Source organism: Xyrauchen texanus, chromosome 18 (assembly GCF_025860055.1).
Source record: "Xyrauchen texanus isolate HMW12.3.18 chromosome 18, RBS_HiC_50CHRs, whole genome shotgun sequence".
Classification (NCBI taxonomy): Eukaryota; Metazoa; Chordata; class Actinopteri; order Cypriniformes; family Catostomidae; genus Xyrauchen; species Xyrauchen texanus.
Window position 1 is genome coordinate 7,045,004 of NC_068293.1, and position 19,925 is coordinate 7,064,928.

Below are 19,925 nucleotides of genomic sequence, written 5' to 3' on the forward strand. Positions count from 1 at the left end.
GAGACCTTCTGGCTGAGTTCGTCTCGGACTGATTGCAAACAAACCCTGCCCGGTTCGCTTGTGCGAGAATGCAATCTGACTAAACGGACCAACGAACCAAACAATATCTCTATAAAAGCCATGAACATGCCTGATGGTCAGCACTGTTGGTCAGCACATCACTGTAATTCATAACTAAAATGTGGATTTGGGTGACTATATTAAATGTAATTGCACATTTAAAATACGAGTTGTATATAATTCCTTAGATATTTTTTTAGTAAGGTCACTACTCTCTTTCAGACAGCAGCAGAACGTCGTCAGTAACGTTTTGACAGATAAAAAATATTTTTATGTGTCTTTACTTTTTCTGCTGTATGTGTGTGCATGTGTGAGAGAGGAAGGAGAGTGCTTTGTGACCATGAGAAAGGGCAGTTTTCAATGCAGAAACACACACAGACAAATTGTACACATGTAGTAAAGGTGATTTATTGTCATTTTCACTATACAGAGTTCCACAAACTGTCAGAGAAATTTACACAATTTCTTCAGAGGTTATAAACCAAGAGGACAAACAAATGGCAACAGTTGCAAAAATATCTCAATCTATCTTTTAAATGTTTTTACTTCCAGTATGTACCTTTTAAAAATACACATTGTACACAAGGATCTATAAACACGGTTTCTATTTACAAAATGAAGCCCAATACCCATACATTTCACATTCATGGCTTGAAGTGTTATTTATTACTATTATTATAAAAATAAAATCAGAATTATATAATATATTTTTTTTAATCAGTTTATTTTAATGGGGCACATTCTCACTGTAATAACAACAAGATTTTATTAGTGGTTCCCTTCCTGTGCAACACTTCTGAGTGGTTCTGGTGTTCTGGATGTTTGCTTACTTAACTGCATGATTTAAGGTATCATTCATACTCATAACACAGTGTGAGATGAGTTACATGATGAAGCTTAATACTTGGGGTTAGGTGTTTGATCATATATCTTATCCCAAGTATAAGCAATATAAATGCTTAAAGGGACAGTTGATTTGGAAATAAAATTGTGTTGTCATTTACTCACCCTCATCTTACAAACCACAAATTATGTTAGACTCAGTCACCATTCACAATCACTTTAATTGCTTTTTTCCCCCTCCATAGAATGAAAGTGCTGACTGAGGCTGCCACTCACTGCATACATTTACTGATTTCCTTTTGGGTTCCATCAAAGTCATACAGGTTTCAAAAAACATGAGGGTGAGAAAATGATGGCAGAATTGTAATTTTAAGAGTGATCAATCCCTTTAACAATGGATCAGAACTTCCATAGCCCTTGTTCACACAGACACATTCACTTAAAATTCTGAATATGAACACATGTTCAAGTCTTTAAATAAATATTGTATGTCTTCATCTTGTTATATAGTCTTTGTCACAATAATCACTTTCCTCTGAAGAGTCAGTATTTTGATTGTGCATGTGTCCCGAGTGCGTCACCATATACCCTGATCCTGTGTCAAGCTCATTCTGTACGTCCGGGAGAGGAGAACATACTGAAAGATGTCCTTGGCTTCCAATTGACATCAGAACATCTATTTTTCCTTCTGACTGCACAGACGCAGATGTTCCTTCAAGCTCCTTTGCCATCCGTATCGTCAACAGAGGGATTCTGTCTTGTTGTACTTCACTTTCCAGAGGTTTGGGTATGAGAGGTTCACACAGCTCCCCCTCATCTTCCTGTGGTACCAGAGCACTCAGAGTGACTGAGAACAAGTTGACATTTCCTGAACTATCACCGGATGCGTCTGCACTCTCCTCTGACTGTTGCCGAGACAGTTTTACCTCAGGAGGTCTGGTTCTCTCTGCAGACACTTCTGATATCACTTCCTCCTCACACTGTTGTTGGGAGGGGTTGGTTACACCAACGTCCAGGTCTGCTTGATCTTCAGTATGACACACTCCAGAACGGACATGAAGAGAGTTCTCTTCACTGTTATTAATTTTCAAACCACTGTGATCAAGTACGCAACCCATGTAAGTGCAACTGGCTTCCTCGTTTTCATCATCATAGTCATCCTCATCGTCTGTGTCCGTCTGTGAGAGAAACAGTAGGAGAACTGTTTTATGGTGACAGTGTACAACTGAATGTAATACAGTTAAAAATGAAAGGTCTAAATGATTTATTTATTTTTTAGATTTAAAGGTGAAGTGTGTAGTTTCTGTGCCACTTGTGTCACAAAGCATAATTGGTTCAGATGTGCCAGAACACATTTCATCCAATTTTCAACATTGCTGCAAGTGATTTCTGCAATCCATTTCTTTTTACAGACTAAAGTCACTTTTTCTAACATTAGACTTGCAAGCACAGAAACAGTGACTGTCATTTGAATTCTATATATTTTTTAAACAAGCAAGTGTTATTGTTGATATGCATTGATATATTAATATGAACACAATATTTGTGATTTAATATTTTAAAGAAAGCATAACACAGACCTTGTGGGCATTTTTTTCCTCTTGTGAATCTTGCTGAACATTCAGTGCCTGATTGTTTTTGGTGGGATTATTTTTAGATTTGCTCATCAGCTGAACATCAGGGAGTGACACGTACTCAGTTAATGTCTGTTCAGGGTGCAGATAGTGTGCTTTTGCTACATTTATCTGAAACAGAAAACACAGAGTGAGATTAATAGTGGTAGACCAATATGTGTTTTTTTTCAAGGCCGATGCCGATATCCAGAGAGTAGGGTGACCGATAGGACAATTACAATGCCGATATATCACACAATTTAATACTGTAAATAACAAACAGATTTACAGACTCCTATTTAGCACTATATTTATACAATTTCACACAAAACTAAATAATATTGTATTTTAAATGATAGATTGCAGTTTCTTCAGATTTATGTTTAGTCATCAAATTTTTGTAATTTATTTGCACATGAAGAAATTGTTACTATATTAGGAAGAAGGAAACACAGTACACACAGTAGTCCAGCAACCATGGATGGCATGTCCACATTAGCAATCGAATTTTCTCAAAAAATACAGAATCAAACCAATTGTACCGGTAAGTGGTTTGAACATTTTGACTGATACTGTTTGACTTTTACAAATGGGAAGAACAGCCATTGGTGGAAAATTTAAGACATATTTTTGCATGATATCAAAGACCGATTTTTGAAGTCAAGATGCATCTATGGTTTTCTTTACAACAGTATCTCAGCTGACTATGTTAAAACCAGTGAGGAAAATGCTCCCTCCTACCTAATACAGCAACCTAAAGCAGAGTTTGAAAAAAATGCACTGTACAGCAAACATTCAAATGTGACATTTATGACTGATCTCTGACCTTAAACATGAGAGCTGATGTTACAGTGGTACACACGTGAATGCAAAGGCAAATGTGAGTGGCATGAAGACTTCTATTTGTGAAAGTGACTGTTAATGTGCGTGTAGAAGTGTAGGTGGTGAGTGAAAAAAGCCAAGTAGGAAAAAAAAGCGAGGTAACAGAGACAGTGTGTGTGTGTAATTCTAGTAAACACAGGGCCAGATTCAAGCATATGTGGAGATGTTGAAGTTAACTGGAAGCTACAGTCTAGATATCGAAAACTTCAAAAGAGTGAGTGGGGTGCTTTCTCCTTTGAGGTCATCAGTGTTGAGATTATTCTTAGGGTTGTGGAGTGGTCTAAAGCTAAGCCAACTTTAACATTAGATTTTGTCTTAAAATTAAAGTTACAGTCTTTTATTAAACAACTTTAAGCTATTCAGGAACATACAGTAAAGTTTCTAATAACAAATGTTTTTATAAGGTTAGAAAAAGTAATGATGCATTACCATCCTGATACTTATAGACTGAGTCTTACCAGTGCTTTAGGAAGAGGGGACTTGATCTTACATACGGACCCTGTGTAGACCAGACCAACTGCCAGAACCAGCACAAATAGACCTGATACTGCTGCTCCCAAAGACCAACTCACTAAATATACCACTGCACACAGACAGAGAGAGAGACATTAATATAATACTTTCAAATATTGCAAGAGTGCTCAGGTACCATGTGACTAGGGTTGCCAACTGTCCCGAATTAGCAGAGACGTACTCTTCCCATATTTTGGCCAGAAATGCTGATCGGTAGAATGGCAAAACAATCTTTCCCCAATTACATGTAGTCTGTTACTACCTAACACTGTCTATATGTTATTTTATGCAGAAATCTTTGGCTCTTGAGGTATATTCTTAATGACCTGTCCTTGTAATTTGTACTGTGCTCTTTCTTACAATGTAACTCACTTTGATATGAACGCCTCAGAACCTAAATGAAATGTACTGTAAATGTAAACTGTAGATACCAACTTCTCATTGTTTCAACCACAGAATCAATCAAATAAAAACAAGATTTGTATTTCCTGAAGAAGATAACAGTGCTTGCAAGAAGAAAAGTGTTAAACTTAAGGGTAAGTTTAGGTGTTAGACTTTACTTCTGGGTAAATGCTATGCTGCATCAGTACGGTGAAAGATAATTCACCAAGGATGCATTCTCTATGCACACATGCGACAGATGTCTTTGGCTAATGCGTCACTTGTGACTTTTTCCAGCATCTCAAATCATGAACATTGTGTTTTAAGATGGCAGGTACAGTTAAAATCAGTTTGACTTTTTCAAATATGTTCAAGACCTCTGCATTCTGCTCTATTCTTTTGTGCTCGCTAAGGATGTCCTGATACCATTTTTTAGAGAACGAGTATGAGCTCCGATACTTCCTTTTAGATTCTCGCCAATGCCTGTTCTTTTGATTTATTTTTTCTGAATTCCGTATCAACGTCCATTTCAATTTTATCATCAAAATAGAGCCTAAATAAAAAAAAAATCTTTAAATATGTAATCAAATAAAACAGAAAAATATATATATTTTTTACATAATATTGTATTATTTTTGATCAAATAAAAGTTATTTTACACAGAACCTCTAGATAACGTGATTGTGCGCTGAATGTTTATGGAATGACATTCGTCCGTCAGATGGTATTGGTTTTTGCATTTTTTTTTGCTGTATAAGATCTCGATGCCAGCATCGGTTTCAGAACATCCCTAGTGCTCACTCCAGCCGTTTTTTGAACGCAATCATTTCTAATATTTCCCAAATTTACATTTACAGAAGCCAAAAACTAATGCTGAAATGACCTACAAAAAAGTATGTGTTAAGTGGTTTGAGTTATTTAATACTTAGTGTAAGTGGTTTAGAACAAACCAGAATGCTTGAGGAATATTGGAAAAGTGCAGCACTGTAATATTGGCTGGAAAGGTCTGTTCTTACCTCCTCTTGGCTCTTCTTTACTAGTGTATTCACACTGCCAGGCAGAAGGTAGTGTGTTACGATTGACGTTGATCTGTGGAAGTACGCTGACGCAGTACTGAGTACCTGCCTGAAGATTCTGCAGTTCATACTCGCCACTCAATAGAAAGATCTGGTTGGACTGCATTTACATGAACACAAAACAAGACTTCAGAACAGATATTACATGAAGTTCTTCAATGTATGTGAGCATTCAGCAGTCATTAGTAAAAGCACAAACCAATTTCTGGGATCATCACTGTTTATTCTGATATTTTGATATAGAAAAGGATCATTTAAATTTGCTCATATTCTTTATTCATAATAACTCCAATCTGATCAATGTCTACATTGAGTGTTGAATCTACGTTGAGTAATTTTTGTCGTTGCTGTTCATTGGTACACTATTTATTTTACCCCATTGTCTGATTAAGTTTATTCCTGGGCATGTTAGCAGGCATGCAGACAATCTAAGTCAGTCTCTCTCAGCCTCTTGGGGAGAGTGGAGGGGGTGTACGAAGTGATTCATATTCACATTTAGATTCTAGTGGTTCTGCTGTTTGAGGCAACATTTCTGTTACCGATCTAGGTGCCAAAGTGTACGCTGACTGTCTTTTTTTTGGTTTTCTTTTTTGGCTAGTTTATAGATGAATTGTACATTTATTGCTTCCCCCTTTTGGAAATGTGACATTCGAGAGATTCACCCTTGAGAAGTGATAGGAGGACGTTGCATGATAAGAGACTTCCAGTGAAACAACCTTGAACTACACTGAGGCGGCAATTAACTTCACTTGTCGAGATATAAAACCACTCCTCCACAGCCATTCTTACCATCTGCTCTCCTGCTTTCTTCCAGCTTAAATTGAAGGACACAGAATTATAAAACTCAAGCAGCCGATGCTTCTTCTTGGATCCTTTAGGTAGAGAGATATTGATTTTCAGACAGTCCCCACAGCCAGACAGATGTATTGTGGGTGGACCGATGATGGCTGGACAAAACAAACCAAAGAGCGACAATAACCTTTAGATCCAATCCTGACAGAGAGGTGTATATGAATGATTCTTCAATTAGAGGCACTTTTGACTACTTGATAAACTTCGTCAAGCTGCACTTCACTTTCATCTTAAAATATCCATCACATGTCCCAGAGTAAAGATCTCATCATGACCCTGATCAAGTGGATTTGTAATATTACATACAGTGAACACATATAGTAATACCATAACATACCAAATTAACTGAAATACATTTTTTCTTGCAAAGAATTGAATAACCTTTATAAATTATTATAAAGAGGAAGTTAAAAGGTCTGGGTGAGAGACAAGCCCAAAATAGAGACATTCTAGCAAAGTAACACATGATTTAAACATGTTTTAAACTATTATAATCCATCCTTTAAAACTTGAATGATTGTTTTTATGAATATATTTTGTCTTAACAATATCCTAGGGGACAGAAACATTCTCCTAATTGAAGAATCACCCACATTCACAAGTAAAGATTAAAGTCAATAATGTAAATGTAATCTTGTTTCACATCGTTGCTAACCTGCAGACTTTCAAGCATGACTTACTTTCTTCATATGGTGTAAAACTGAGGTTAACCCTGGATGATGTCATGTTGTCCAGTGATGCCCAGAGAACAAAAGTGCAGGATGTGTAGATATCCTCTAACACTCCAGACATTTCTACTGTTGTATTTCTGATGTTCAGCCACTCTGATTGCTTTCCATAACCGCAGCTGTACAGATAATAACATTTGAAGATGGCCAAATTGGCAAACTTTCACAACAAATAATGAGTGTGAGCATTTTGCACTGGAAAAACAGCCTCAATTACGTAACCTAACAAGCTATTAAGTGTATACTAACTTTTACAGTTACAGTATTCACTTTCACTCCATCGCATTTTTTCCACATAGAATTACAGTAATTACTTCTTGGATATAAAGTATGAGTATTGCACATTTCTAGAATTGTTGTTGCATCTTGGTCATACTGATTGGAGAGGGTTGGTGAATCAGATTTTTTTAGGTCAAACCACAGAATAACGACTGGGCTCTGGCTGTTGCACAACATGCCAATTAACTTTCCTTTTAAGCTATTAGCTTCTTAGTTTTCTGATGGAATATTAATCTGGGCACAGTGCAGATAAATGCAGATTTTTGGATGTCTGAGGCATTACACCTGTTTCACACCACATGCCATAGCAGTGTGTATGCAAAGCTGCAGTGCAACTACAGCAGCAGACCCGTGATGAGCTTTCACACTGGCAGCATTTCTTCTATTCTATTGACTTTTGGGTACTGACATTGAGTATTTCCTTTAATAACGGCCATCATTTATAAAATGGTTATTAGGAGTGGAACACTGAGAAATATCATAAACTTGATCATTCTGACATTTGCATGGGGAGGACTGCATTACTACATGAAAATGGTCATTAATTCACAGAACTGAACCAAAACCTCAAATTGAAGAATATACATAAGCATTTATGTGCCACTATGAGAATACTTCTAGAAAGTAAAGTCTAGTTAATAAATATTTCCCTCTCACTAGTGTGTATGATTTGTCTACTAACACAGAAGAATGTGGACATGCATCACAGGAGATATATGCAATTCCTGTCATTTCTGTTTTTTTTTACTGAAAGTCTCAAATTCTGTATTGTGTTTAATAGAACTCTGTGCTGGAAATGACACAGATGAAAATTACAAAATTTTTAGGCAACCTCCTATCTCTTGCTAAGGCTAATTTCATAGCTAATATTTTATGTAATATACACAATTAAATCATATTGAATAATTTATGAATAATATTGAAATATAATATTCAATATTAAAATCAAATAATTTGAAAAGTGCCAAAAATAAATAATGAAGGCCTGGTAAAAAAAAAAAAAAAAAGAGTTTTAATGTGACTTCCTCATAATTAAAATAAAAAAAGTTGAAATCTGTTTATTTTAATAAAAATCAGCCCTTGAGACAAGCTAAAATATTTGGATTCGTTCAGATTTAAAGAACAGAAACTGTTTGTGCACAGTCACAGTTGAACTTCCACCAAGCCCAACAGGATGAATGTTTTCTATAAAAGACCATATTGCAATAAAATAATGTTTATAGGATTATAGTACATTTTCAATGAGTTTTCGAAGAGTTCAGCATATGCCACACAGAAAAAACAAGCTCAGCGGCAATGAACAGCAGATACTACAGTTGTACATTTACAGGAAAAGGTATTTGAATATATCTGAAAAGCACCACACATACATTTAAACACCTACTAAACTGAGACTTGAGTTTAAAACCTCATATCTTCTCCTATAGTTTAAAGGGATAGTTAACCCTGAAATGAAAATTCTCTCATCATTTTCTCACCCTCATGCCATCTCAGATGTGTATGATTTACATCTGCTGAACACAAATTAAGATTTTTAGAAGAATATGTCAGCTCTGTAGGTCCATACAATGCAAGTGAATGGTGACCAGAACTTTGAATCTCCTAATATCACAAAGGCTGCATAAAAGTAATCCATACAATTCCAGTGTTTTAATCCATTATTAAGTTTCACTTTCGCATCTGAAAGTGAAAAGTTAAAGTGGAGCCTTTGAGTAAAAAAAAAAAACTTAAATATTAAGATAGTAAAGATGCAAGCACAGATAAGTAAAATGCACTTCCCATTTATTTTAATATATTGGTTAAGTGCTGTCCTAAAAGCCAGAGACATAAAGCTACACCTTTATGAGCAGTCCCAACCAGTAGGTGGTGATATGCAGGAAGAACGCAAATGGCCAAAAAAACAAAAGACGACTAAAAGACGAATAAAAAAATGAGCTCTTTTTCCACACCCACACCTGATACCGTTTATGAAGGCACAGATTTAACCACTGGAGTCTTCTGGATTATGGTTTCCTTTATGTACAATTTTGGAGATTTAAAGTTCTGGTCATTATTTACTTGCATTGTATGGACCTACAGAGCTGAGATATTCTTCTAAAAATTTTCATTTTTGTTCTGCAGAAAAACGTCACACATCTGGGATGCCAGAAAGATGAGTAAATCATGAGTGAATTTAATTTAAGGTAGATCATTACACTGAGTATGCTGGATCACGCAGAATGCAATGGTGTATTTTGTCAATGGCCTCGTGGTTGTTCATTTTAGTCCTTGTTTTATTTGTATTCTTTTGGTTGTGCAAATTAAAGCACCTTCTTTATTCTACTCTATACAAGGAAGCGACAAGAAATGCTGTATTTGCTTAGAGTAGATATAAGATACAAGTCACCTTGATATAAGATTGAAAACAGTCTGCAGAGGTGAATTTCTGCCAGGGCTCCATTGTAAGATGTGATTAAAGTTGTGTGACAATACTTTGAAGTTAACTGGAGCAGGTATTGTGTGGAGCACTAGAGGAAGATAAACATAAATATGAAAAGACAAACAATCGCTTTGTTTCTTTCTCATTCTGCTGTATTTGGCAGGGGATATAATCCATACACAATCATTAACTAGTATGAAAATAGACAAGAAAAAGGTTGGGCTGAAAACCAAAGGCAGAAAAGAGTCATCTGTCTAACAAAGCACAAAGCACAAAACACAAAGGCGGAAAATAAGCAAATGTACATTCAGGTTAAGATGCCACAGCTGCAGTTGTAGGAAATGAAACCACAAGTCTTCACATGCTCATTCAGTGCAGAAAATGTCATAGAAACAGAAAACAAATGTGTGCCAGGCAGAAAATAAATACAATTTTGTTAACTAATTAACTTATGAAATAACATAATACCAACTCTCTTGTCTTGTTGTAAGATTTGATCATTATTTCATTTGTTCAATCATGACAACTCAATAAGTAATTTTCAGTTTTAGTGTATTTAGAAGGAAGTTGTGGAAAAAAGAGAAATTATATTAGATGTTATGGAAGGATTCTGCTTTTGAAAAATGCACTGCTTGTCAACATACCTGTAAAGTAGAGAGGCATGAGGATTAGAAGCCCAATACATATTGCGCTCATGTTGACTGACAACCTGACACTGAAATATAAAAGAACAAACAAAATAAAAATTAATAATGTGCATCACAAAAGGGAAGGAACCTAGAGTTAGGTGGAGCATTTATTCATTTATCAGTAATTTTTTATATGGAGTATTAAATGATGTCAGGACTATAACATGAAAAGTCATGCAAATGCCAATAAATGAGTTCAATCCTGCTATTAGCATGCTTTCGGCAGGCATGTTTGAAAACATAAAATACTTCAATCAACAGTTGACCCTAACCCTTAATTTGTCTTTAATAAAAAGCAGTCCTATTTAAACATTAGCCTCCTTGAAATGTCACTTTTGGAATTATCACTCAAATAGATGTTCCTTATATGTTGACTTCAAGTACTACTAACTGAAAATGATCAAGTACAAAACTGCCAACAACTTATTTTCTTTCACTTTTTCACATTTCGGAAAACCCTAGAACAGAATGAATTTTTGGAAATCAAAAGGGCAGTCTTTAAAGAAGCTAATATTGTGCTTTTTTTTTTTAAGCTACATGACATTTGATTTTTCCTAGTGTCACCATCAGAGGGGAACCACCAGTTTAAGTGCTCCAAACATTGCTGTATTAAATAATTTTTTGTACGTTTCATCCACAACATGATACTTTTTAGATGTTGCTGTTTACTGATCAACTTGATCTAACATAGTTTTACAGAAAATAGAAAAAATATGAATGCTGCCCATGTGGACAAATTGCTGTGGAATTGCAATAATTGCACTGTTTCATAGTGTAGATAGTGGCATTGATTTTATCATTGCATTTATTAATTTAACTGAACATGTTTACCATAATAGAATTTCATTTTTATATAAATAACACAATTATGATTTGTATTTCTTCATTTAAGACAAAAATGAACACAGCAATGTTTTATGGAGAGGGCAAGTGCTCACTTCTAACTGACAACAGTGAGGATGAGCTAGGCTTCAGTAACAGTATTTTAGTTTGTAGGTATTCAAGTGTATACATCCATCAATTAATTAAATAAACATTAGGGATTCATTGATCATTTTTAAGAAAAAAACAAATTGGGGGACCATTTTCCATAGTGGAAAAGGCAACATATGCTATATTTTATTTTTTTTTTATTATTATTCTCTCTACAAAAATTTATATTTTTGTTAGAAGAGATATTTTATTTGAGAAAATTGAATGGGAAAAAATATACCATTGTTAACACAATGCTTACCATATAGGGATAAATTATGTACGTTTGGTCAAGACATGGGAACATATGGAACTTAAAAGAATTATTACAAATAATACAGTTTTAGCTCTTTTGACAATTGTTTTTGCTTTGTTGTAGTTGGCTGGTAGTCATGTTTGTGTTAAGTCAACATTAGGGTGATCAGTTAAATTTAAGCCATTCTTCTACACTCAAATGCAAGTACTGTCCTTTACAAAAGTGCATATTTATGTGAACTTAGAAGTAGCCCATTTCCCTGTATATCACATGCTATAATTTGTATATAATTTAAATAAACACAAAGATAATTTAAATCACAGAAGAGTTATATTTACTAGGTAACTACTTTTATAATCAAGTTCACTTTCCTTGAGCCAAAAAATTGTTTACTTGAAAAAACATCTAATTACATTTTACAGTGCTAATAAAACTTGTACAGTGTTTAGCTTTGCTGATAAGGAAATATTTCACATTGAACATTAACCTGTCTGTGTCCTTAGTGAGGCCTGTATGGCAAGTGCACTTACACCTGGAGGATATTGTTGCTTGTATAAATGCCCTAGTGCACAAATGAGACCATAACCTACTTCACAACATCTGTGCATCAGCAGCTGACAGTTCTCATTGTGACATGAGATGAGATATGAGAGAAAGCATGCTCAATTATATAATTTTATCTGGACAAAGATCCTGACAATGTTACTAGGTAGTATATATGGTGAGTTAAAAGTGCCTGAATATGTAAAACTGAGCATTCACATTAAACTTCAAGCTTTGTGAATTCAACAATATTATCTTTTTTTGCAGGCAACGCTAAGAAGAATGGCTGCATGACTGTGAAAAAAGCATAGTTGTTAATATTATCCTTGACATTGTAATTGCAATTAACTGTGATTAATATTATTAGGGTGTAAAAATGCCACCTCGCTGGCCCAATGAAGGAATCCAGAGAAGTGGCAAAGATATCTGTGTGTTCGCCGAATCTGACTCCATTAATCATTTTACCTGACTCCAATTATAATAGACCTTGAATTTAGTTTGAGATTCCAGTTATTATTGATCATCAATCAAGTGAGATCTTCTCAAGAATTGGATACTTGATTATTCTAGTTAATTCTATACTTTTAAATTGCACTTGTTCATTCGCAATCCTGTAGCTTACGGCCTCATGCCTGCCATGTACATGGATCCAATGGTCACAAACTTATCAGTTTGATCTTTAGCCAGAGGTTAACAACTAATACTAAAAATAATGATTATTACCGCAGCTTATCCATTTCTAATGAGTAGTCTTGCTTAGTTTCTATAGATCTGAACACACTTAACATAATATTAGCACTAGACCTTTCGGTCTTTTACACTTTATTAAATTATAATGGCAAATCAGAAAGCTTAAGATCCCAGTTGATGTGCTTCATGCTCCATCAAATGCTGGCTACAATGGGGATTTCTGGCAACAGAAAATTCCAATGAACAATATGTTACAATTCCTTAAATACCCAAACAATAGAAAACAAAGAAAATTGGGAGTAGTTAGGTTTGGAAGTCCAAAAAACACTTACTCACCGGTTCTCCGATACGCCATAGCTTTGTCCTCGGCCACTCCTCCACCCTCTAATGGAAGACAGCCGCACCTCCCCGGACTGATCGGAGGCAGACCTCCGGCCCCTGGCGGACGGAACACCCCCACCGCGTGTTTGGTGGACGGTAGGGGTCTCCCCCCCGCCCCTGGCAGGGGTAACCGCTCCAGGCGGTTGGTTGGGAGCCCCTCCTCCCCTTGCGGTCGGCAGCCGTTCCTCCGCTTCCAGGCAGCCGGGCTACTCCATCCTCCGGCGGATGGCCGCGACTGCTCCGTTGGGGTGGATGGTAGTTGTGAGGACTCTAATATGGCACATCCCTCCTCCTTCCCGGATTTCGGCACCAGTGTAAGGGATTAATGGAAAGGAGGAGGTGAGAACCGGATTGACAATATAAATAATAGTTTAATATAAAACTGAAACAAAAAGACAAAAACACACAAAGGTGTCGGAAAACTGTCCGTAAATCTCTCTCTCTGTCGCACTACAGCTTCCAGTCGGCCTTTATCCCTCTCAGAGCCTTGATTAGCCTGATTGGGGGCTGGGTGTGCAGAATCACGACCCAGCCCCGCCCTCCGCCCTGCCACAAGGAGGTAATTTGAATGAAAGACCAAGGTAGGTATGCGCACCCCAAACAGTGGTCAGAATTTGTCTACATTCTTAAAACTGTATTACCAGATATTATGCTGTTGTGGGGATGAGACCGTAGTACCAGTCGTACCAGACCTTTTAAATACTACCAAACCTAGTTACATTATTTGTATACATCAGATATGATATTTTGTTACATACAGATTTTAGGTGAGTTTGAGGTCATTCTGAGCTGAAGGGGGAGGGGGTAGAGAATGGGACAGATGTGGAAGAGCAACGAGGAGTGAATTTGCAATCTTCGCTCAGTGTATGCTGCCTCAAGAAGAGATGCTAATTGTGAGAAAATTCATATGTTGCTTTTCTCAGAGATCATACATTTGCTCTTTGCCTCTCTGGCAAGTTTTGTACTTTGAATGCAAACACCTTGGCACCCCGCCTTACAAATGGCCAAGCACTGAATGTTTAATGTCATAATGTCATAATGTCATAATTCTTCTTCTTCACCAATGGGAGTCTATGGCAGCCCTACGAAGGCTTCAAAGGAAAATGATGAAGTTTGGCACACTGATAGGGGTGGGCATGAATTTGGGGTCTCTAGTTAGTATACACATTAACTTTTGTTTTAAATTTTTTTATATAAATGTGCTAAACGTCTTTTCTTTGCTCCTTGGCAATTCACAATGTATGAATCTGCTGAAAAGGCAAGTGAAACTATTCACCTGCACGCACACTTCCCCAGTTAACACAATCCGAATCCTGGTGGCATTCATTGGCTAGGCATCAAACAATAAAAGACTTCATTATGCATTTGTGACTACTTGTCTGTGACTGAATTCAAAACACAAGCTTTGAATTACTGTCTGTGAGTGCAGATTGCAACATTCAAATTTGTATTTTAGAGGTTTTCACATTGGTGCTGTGAGTGTAAATTTCAACTTACGAGTAAACATTAATTGTAAAAGTTCTCAAATCCAAATATGCAAGCTCTCGTGTTATGCTACTGATTTACCTTCATAACGAAGACCTCACTCTGGAGAGTAAACCCTTTGAAGGGATTAGGGCATAGGGATGAGCCCTTCGGAAAGGCACGCACACATATACCCCGTCCCAATACCCTCACTTGCGATTTGTCCTTGTCTACTAAACCATTTGTCTTACATATTTCCGGTGTTTGACCTCAGTGTGTAAGTAGATGTGAAGACTGCAAGTGTGAGGACAACATTTGATTGCACGTTGGGACACTCATAGACATTACAATGTTGGTTCTCGGTAGTGACAACTGTTTTTGTAGTTGCACTCAGAAGACTAATTGTTGTTGGTAGTGGTGACTGTTAAAGCCAGTTTACAGTGGTAGTGGTTAAAGGATATTCTGGGTTCAATACAAGTTAAGCTCAATCAACAGCATTTGTGGCACAATGTTGATTACAAAAAAAAAAAAAATTACATTTGGGCTTGCCCCTCCTTTACTTTAAAATGTAAAGAAATCTGGGTTCCAGTGAGGCACTTGGGAAAGTGAATAGGGACAATTTCTGAATGTTAAAATACTCACTGTTTCAAAAGTATAGCCACCAGACAAAGGATATGCATGTAAACATTATTTTAGTGTGATAAAATCACTTACTAACCTTTTCTATGTAGTTATTAGTTCATTGCCATGACGATGTAATGTCAACAAACCCTAACACCCTAAAATTACTGTAAAACATTAACTACTTAAACAACTATACAGCTCATATAATACATGAGTTTTAACAGAAGAATTAATGTAAGTGCTTTTATAAAATTATAAACATCAAATTCTGCTTTTAAACCCTCCAAAAATTGGCCCCATTGACTTCCAATGTAAGTGCCTCACTGTAACCTCCATTTTTACTCATTTGTATGTGGTAATCAACATTATGCCACAAATGCTGTCGATTGAGCTTAACTTGTATTGAACCCGGAATATTCCTTTGATACAATTTGTATTTTAAAACAACATTTAATAAATTGTATAATGTATGCCACACTAGCCAATAAATGATCAAAATGACCAGCAGTATTAGGTGAGAACAAACAAAGTCATTAGAAGGATAACAAATAGGTATATAAATATACACATAAATACATATTTAGAAATGATGATGCCACTATTAAGTCATCCTAACCAGTTGTAAACATTATATTACACTTTATGTCGAATCTTTTCATATATACAACAATAACATATGCTTCATTTACATTTTACTATATGACATAATACTATTTACGATAATAAATAATTTATATTGAAAAGCTTTCCTTGACATCATCATGGCAAATTTACGCTGATCGCTCGGGTAGGCAGGGTGTGGTCCCTGATCATGATGAAATCTAGGGAAACACTTAGCCTGAATGACCGCTCAGATGCGGTATTCGGGCAAGTGTGTATTTGTATATGTATTAGGTCTGTCGATTTAACGCATTAATTCAGTGCAATTAATTGTATTAAAAATAACACTTTAAAAGAATTTCCGCAATGCCCCTGGACAGTAATAAGGAAGATTCCTGAGAAATACAAGCTTGTAGTACCACCTGTTTACTCCAGAGGGCAGTAAGTGAAACTTCAGCTGCATGGCAACGCGCCATTTATACAGTGAACAAAACAACCCTTCAGTAGGCAGAACAACACAAACATGTGTTACATTCTTGCGTACAAAACACTTGATGGAGCGCAAATTCGAAATAATGGATCTCACGATGTGTTCTAAGTGTTAAACTATATTTAACGTGTCACAGTGACCTAAACATTTGACGCAACGCACACGAGACGCTACACAAGTATGTCTGACGCAAGTGTACATGTGTATATATATATATTATATATAAAATTGAAAGAAGTAGTGCACGGTAGGTGCACTGCTCAAATATAGCAAACTAATTTTGGTCAGATGTTTTGCCTGAAAAAATGAGCTTGAGCTATTTTTCTTTAATATAAACAACACTTGCTGTTTGATATTTTGTTATCTAACGCAATGACATTCAGACATTTTAAGTGTCCAAATAATCTTTGGAGCGGTGTACATGTCTGTATCTTGTTGTAGTAGATAGAGTACGAGTGGGATATTCATCACACCTCCAGTACCTGTGCTGGACTGGACATGAGGGAGGTGATTTATGAAAAGAGTGTCCATTGGTCGAATGTTTTGCCCTTTTATCCGAGATTCTGATGAAAGCTGGTGTTTCACATGATCTGTGCAGACAGAGAAGATATAAATACAGTTTTAAAGGCCATAATCCACTTACAAAAAAGTACCATAGTGTAACCACTATTTTCTAGACACGTACCATTCTTTAATGACTACTATGTAAATACAGTGTATATGGAGATGTTAATCGTTCAGAACCTTGTACCATGTAGCGAGGTTAAGTTCGTTTTGTTTTTGATATTCCAGACACATTCGGCGATAACTCTTAAACCGCTTAGAAACTATTTTCTAAAGTAGTATTACTGTAAAAAATGGAAAGCTAATAATATTCTCCAAGCTTATTTAATTATTTTCACTCGATATTATGAGCATTTGCCAGCAAAATCCGTCGCAATGGGAGTTACCCTGGAAAGACGTCCTCCTGTCGCTGCGGCAGGTAAGGGACCGTGGAGAAAGTGCAATTTTTTGGGTTATCTTGGTGTGTGAACTGCAAGTCCAATATAAACTTTCTTTTTGTAATAGCTTTTTTGTTGAAGGAGATTGAGACACGAAATCAACGTCATTCAATAGAGTAGAACTAAGCCGTTTATCGCCGAATGTGTATGGAATATCAAAAACAAAACTAACTTAACCTCGCTGTATCATAGTGATACCATCACTGTACCATAGTACTGCCACAGTACATGTTTGTTTCGCAACAGAAATTAAAGTTACAATGTTAGTGTTTCTGAAGTTCACCTGAACACGTTTAAATGGACACAGTACCTGTAAATCCGTGATGTTCTTCATCCGTTCGTCTGTGATAGAGAGCACATTGTGAGTAGTTTAACTCTACATTTATGTATAGAGTTCATCAAGCTGAACTGCTGTTGGAAGTTCCCAACTCGACTTTACAACCTCATTACAGAAAATCACGTGCTTCAGTGTTTCCTCAGACTGCAGCCCGTCGCTTGAATTTCATTGAAAACAAATGAACGGCAGGCCGATTGTTAATATTAATGTTTCCGAGAAATTAATGGGCGGGGTTTAACGGCCAGGAAACTATCACTTTCTTACGATAATTTCTAACTGTACATTTTTTTTTATTTTTTATTGAAATTCAATTTTACAAACAAAATAGGTATTGAACAAACAATATTAATTTACAATTCTCATAGGGCAGACATAATTGCAAAATACATTTCTAACTGTACATTTTCGGGTTTTATACAGTTTATAGCTGTCATCATTCAGGCGACGGCGCATTCACACGGTACTTGTTACTTTACTCAGCGCTGCTCAAGATGTACCAATCATAGGCGTTTGTAATTAGTAGCTACGTGGATGAATGGGGCCATGCGTTGTTCCCGTCTATGGTTGTTCCTGGCAGGCTACTCAGCCTTACATATTAGTTAGGATTAGGGCGGGGGTGTGGGGTTAAGACATCTGCTGCTTTCAAGGAACAACGCATGGCACCTTTATACAACGGGTGGACAAAGACGTGTCTGCTGCCTGCCAGGAACAAACCATGGGCCAAATGTACAAAGGGCAATATTGTGGTTCCATCTGGATTACTGGACCAACTCATTGGAGTTAATAGATAGTATAATATACTTTTAGGCCGCCGAGCGCTCTCTGGTGGAAAGCATTTATGAGGTGGTCTGCCAAAAATATCATGGATCAACGTGTTACGACAGTTAAGTAACCATTTGCGGATACATACAAAGGAATGAGAGCCGTAAACCGACACCTACCTCTCGCAAAATTGTTCGAGTCCTCTCTTATAAAACAGCAATTCTGTCGTAGGAAAGTACACACATAGTTGGATTTTGTAAGTGTAAAACATGTTGAATATTAACGGAAAGGCGGTTAATTCATTACGTTTCGTAGCTGTTTCCTCACAAAAGCAATATATTCAGCATACTGAAGCGTCTCCCCCATAGACGTCCATTAAAAAGTGCCTCTGACGTTCTCGCTGGAGCTTTGCTAATTGTAGGCTCCATTGATAAAAGGGCTCCGAAATTATATTTTGTGTGATTTGCTGTTCATCAAATACATGAACCACAGCTCTACTCAGTGGGAGAGATTTGCTTTTCATTTCTCCACACTCTTTTGGATTATCAATAAAACGTTACCTAATTTATACAGTAAGTGTCTATTGCTTGTCTTACCAACTAAGATTTAAAGGGTCCAAATTACTGGACCCTTTAAATAAGACTCTGAGCCAACAAATTTTCTCAAAGAACATCAAACATTTACCTGAGTAACTTGTCCATATGCGTTGATGATACTGAGCATATCTACTTAATAGAGGCAATGAAAGTGTATCGTAGTTTAAATGCTCATAATTATTTCCTCAGTGGAAAGTTTGAGAATATTGGATTGCTCCTATTATAATCAGTTAAGCTGTTAACACTTTAAGCACATGACTTGAAGACAAGGTAAGGTTTTATTTTAATTATAAAAACAAATATTCCTTGTGCGTCTCTTTCTTCTGTGCTAGCTTTTATGCAACTCCAGCTACCCTGAGAACTTGACAGTTCAATGCTGCAGACTTGTGTCAAATTGCTCATGTTCCTAAAAGACTAAATGTTAGTGTAAATCAGGGGTGCCCAATACGTCGATCGCGATCTACCAGTCGATCGCAAAGGCAATGCTGGTAGATCGCACAAAATTGAAATGTACTTTCGTTAAATTAATAAATAAATAAATATAATGTCTTTCCTTCTTTTAGTTTCTGTCTGACTTGCACTTGACGAGTAAATATTGACCAGGCGAGGTTTTGTTTATTCAGTTGCCATGACAACTATTTGCGCATAAGTGCTTTCCAAGGACTTCTGAGAACAGAGCGCGAAATTGAGATGCTACTGCCGGATTAGGCAAAACTTTCTGATTCCATGCAGTCGCATCGCAATTTCGCGCTCTGTTCTCAGAAGTCCTAACCTAGTTGTCATGGCAACTGAATAAACAACCTTGCCTGGTCAATATTTACTCGTCATCAGAATAAGGTAAATGCCCTGGCTATTGTAATCTATTGTGCTGTAG

General features: G+C 36.5%; 1 protein-coding gene across 4 annotated transcripts; it reads right to left on the reverse strand.

The window, feature by feature from the left end:
- Window positions 1–452: 452 nt before the first annotated feature.
- crfb1 (cytokine receptor family member b1) lies at window positions 453–17,875 on the reverse strand. 4 transcript variants are annotated; one of them, XM_052148961.1, is made up of 11 exons: window positions 17,667–17,875; window positions 16,838–16,945; window positions 13,133–13,469; window positions 10,291–10,361; window positions 9,614–9,734; window positions 6,901–7,067; window positions 6,158–6,315; window positions 5,309–5,468; window positions 3,857–3,981; window positions 2,484–2,648; window positions 453–2,081 (listed from the first exon to the last, which is right to left on the reverse strand). In XM_052148961.1, the coding sequence occupies exons 4-11, from the start codon at window positions 10,340–10,342 to the stop codon at window positions 1,398–1,400; spliced, it is 1,632 nt and encodes a 543-aa protein (XP_052004921.1). In that variant the 5' UTR covers window positions 10,343–10,361; window positions 13,133–13,469; window positions 16,838–16,945; window positions 17,667–17,875; the 3' UTR covers window positions 453–1,397. The 4 variants fall into 4 exon arrangements, with proteins under 4 accessions (XP_052004921.1, XP_052004920.1, XP_052004922.1 ...); XM_052148960.1 differs by lacking the exon at window positions 13,133–13,469; XM_052148962.1 differs by lacking the exon at window positions 13,133–13,469 and having other exon boundaries at window positions 16,829–16,945.
- Window positions 17,876–19,925: the final 2,050 nt, after the last annotated feature.

Excerpts from the sequence above, each read along its gene's own strand:
- crfb1 (XM_052148960.1), bottom strand. The coding sequence starts at position 10,342 with ATGAGCGCAATATGTATTGGGCTTCTAATCCTCATGCCTCTCTACTTT. Across the intron at positions 9,735-10,290 it reads CATGCCTCTCTACTTTACAG|TGCTCCACACAATACCTGCT; the intron begins GTATGTTGACAA and ends ATCTTCCTCTAG. Across the intron at positions 7,068-9,613 it reads GTTTTCAATCTTATATCAAG|CTGCGGTTATGGAAAGCAAT; the intron begins GTGACTTGTATC and ends TTATCTGTACAG.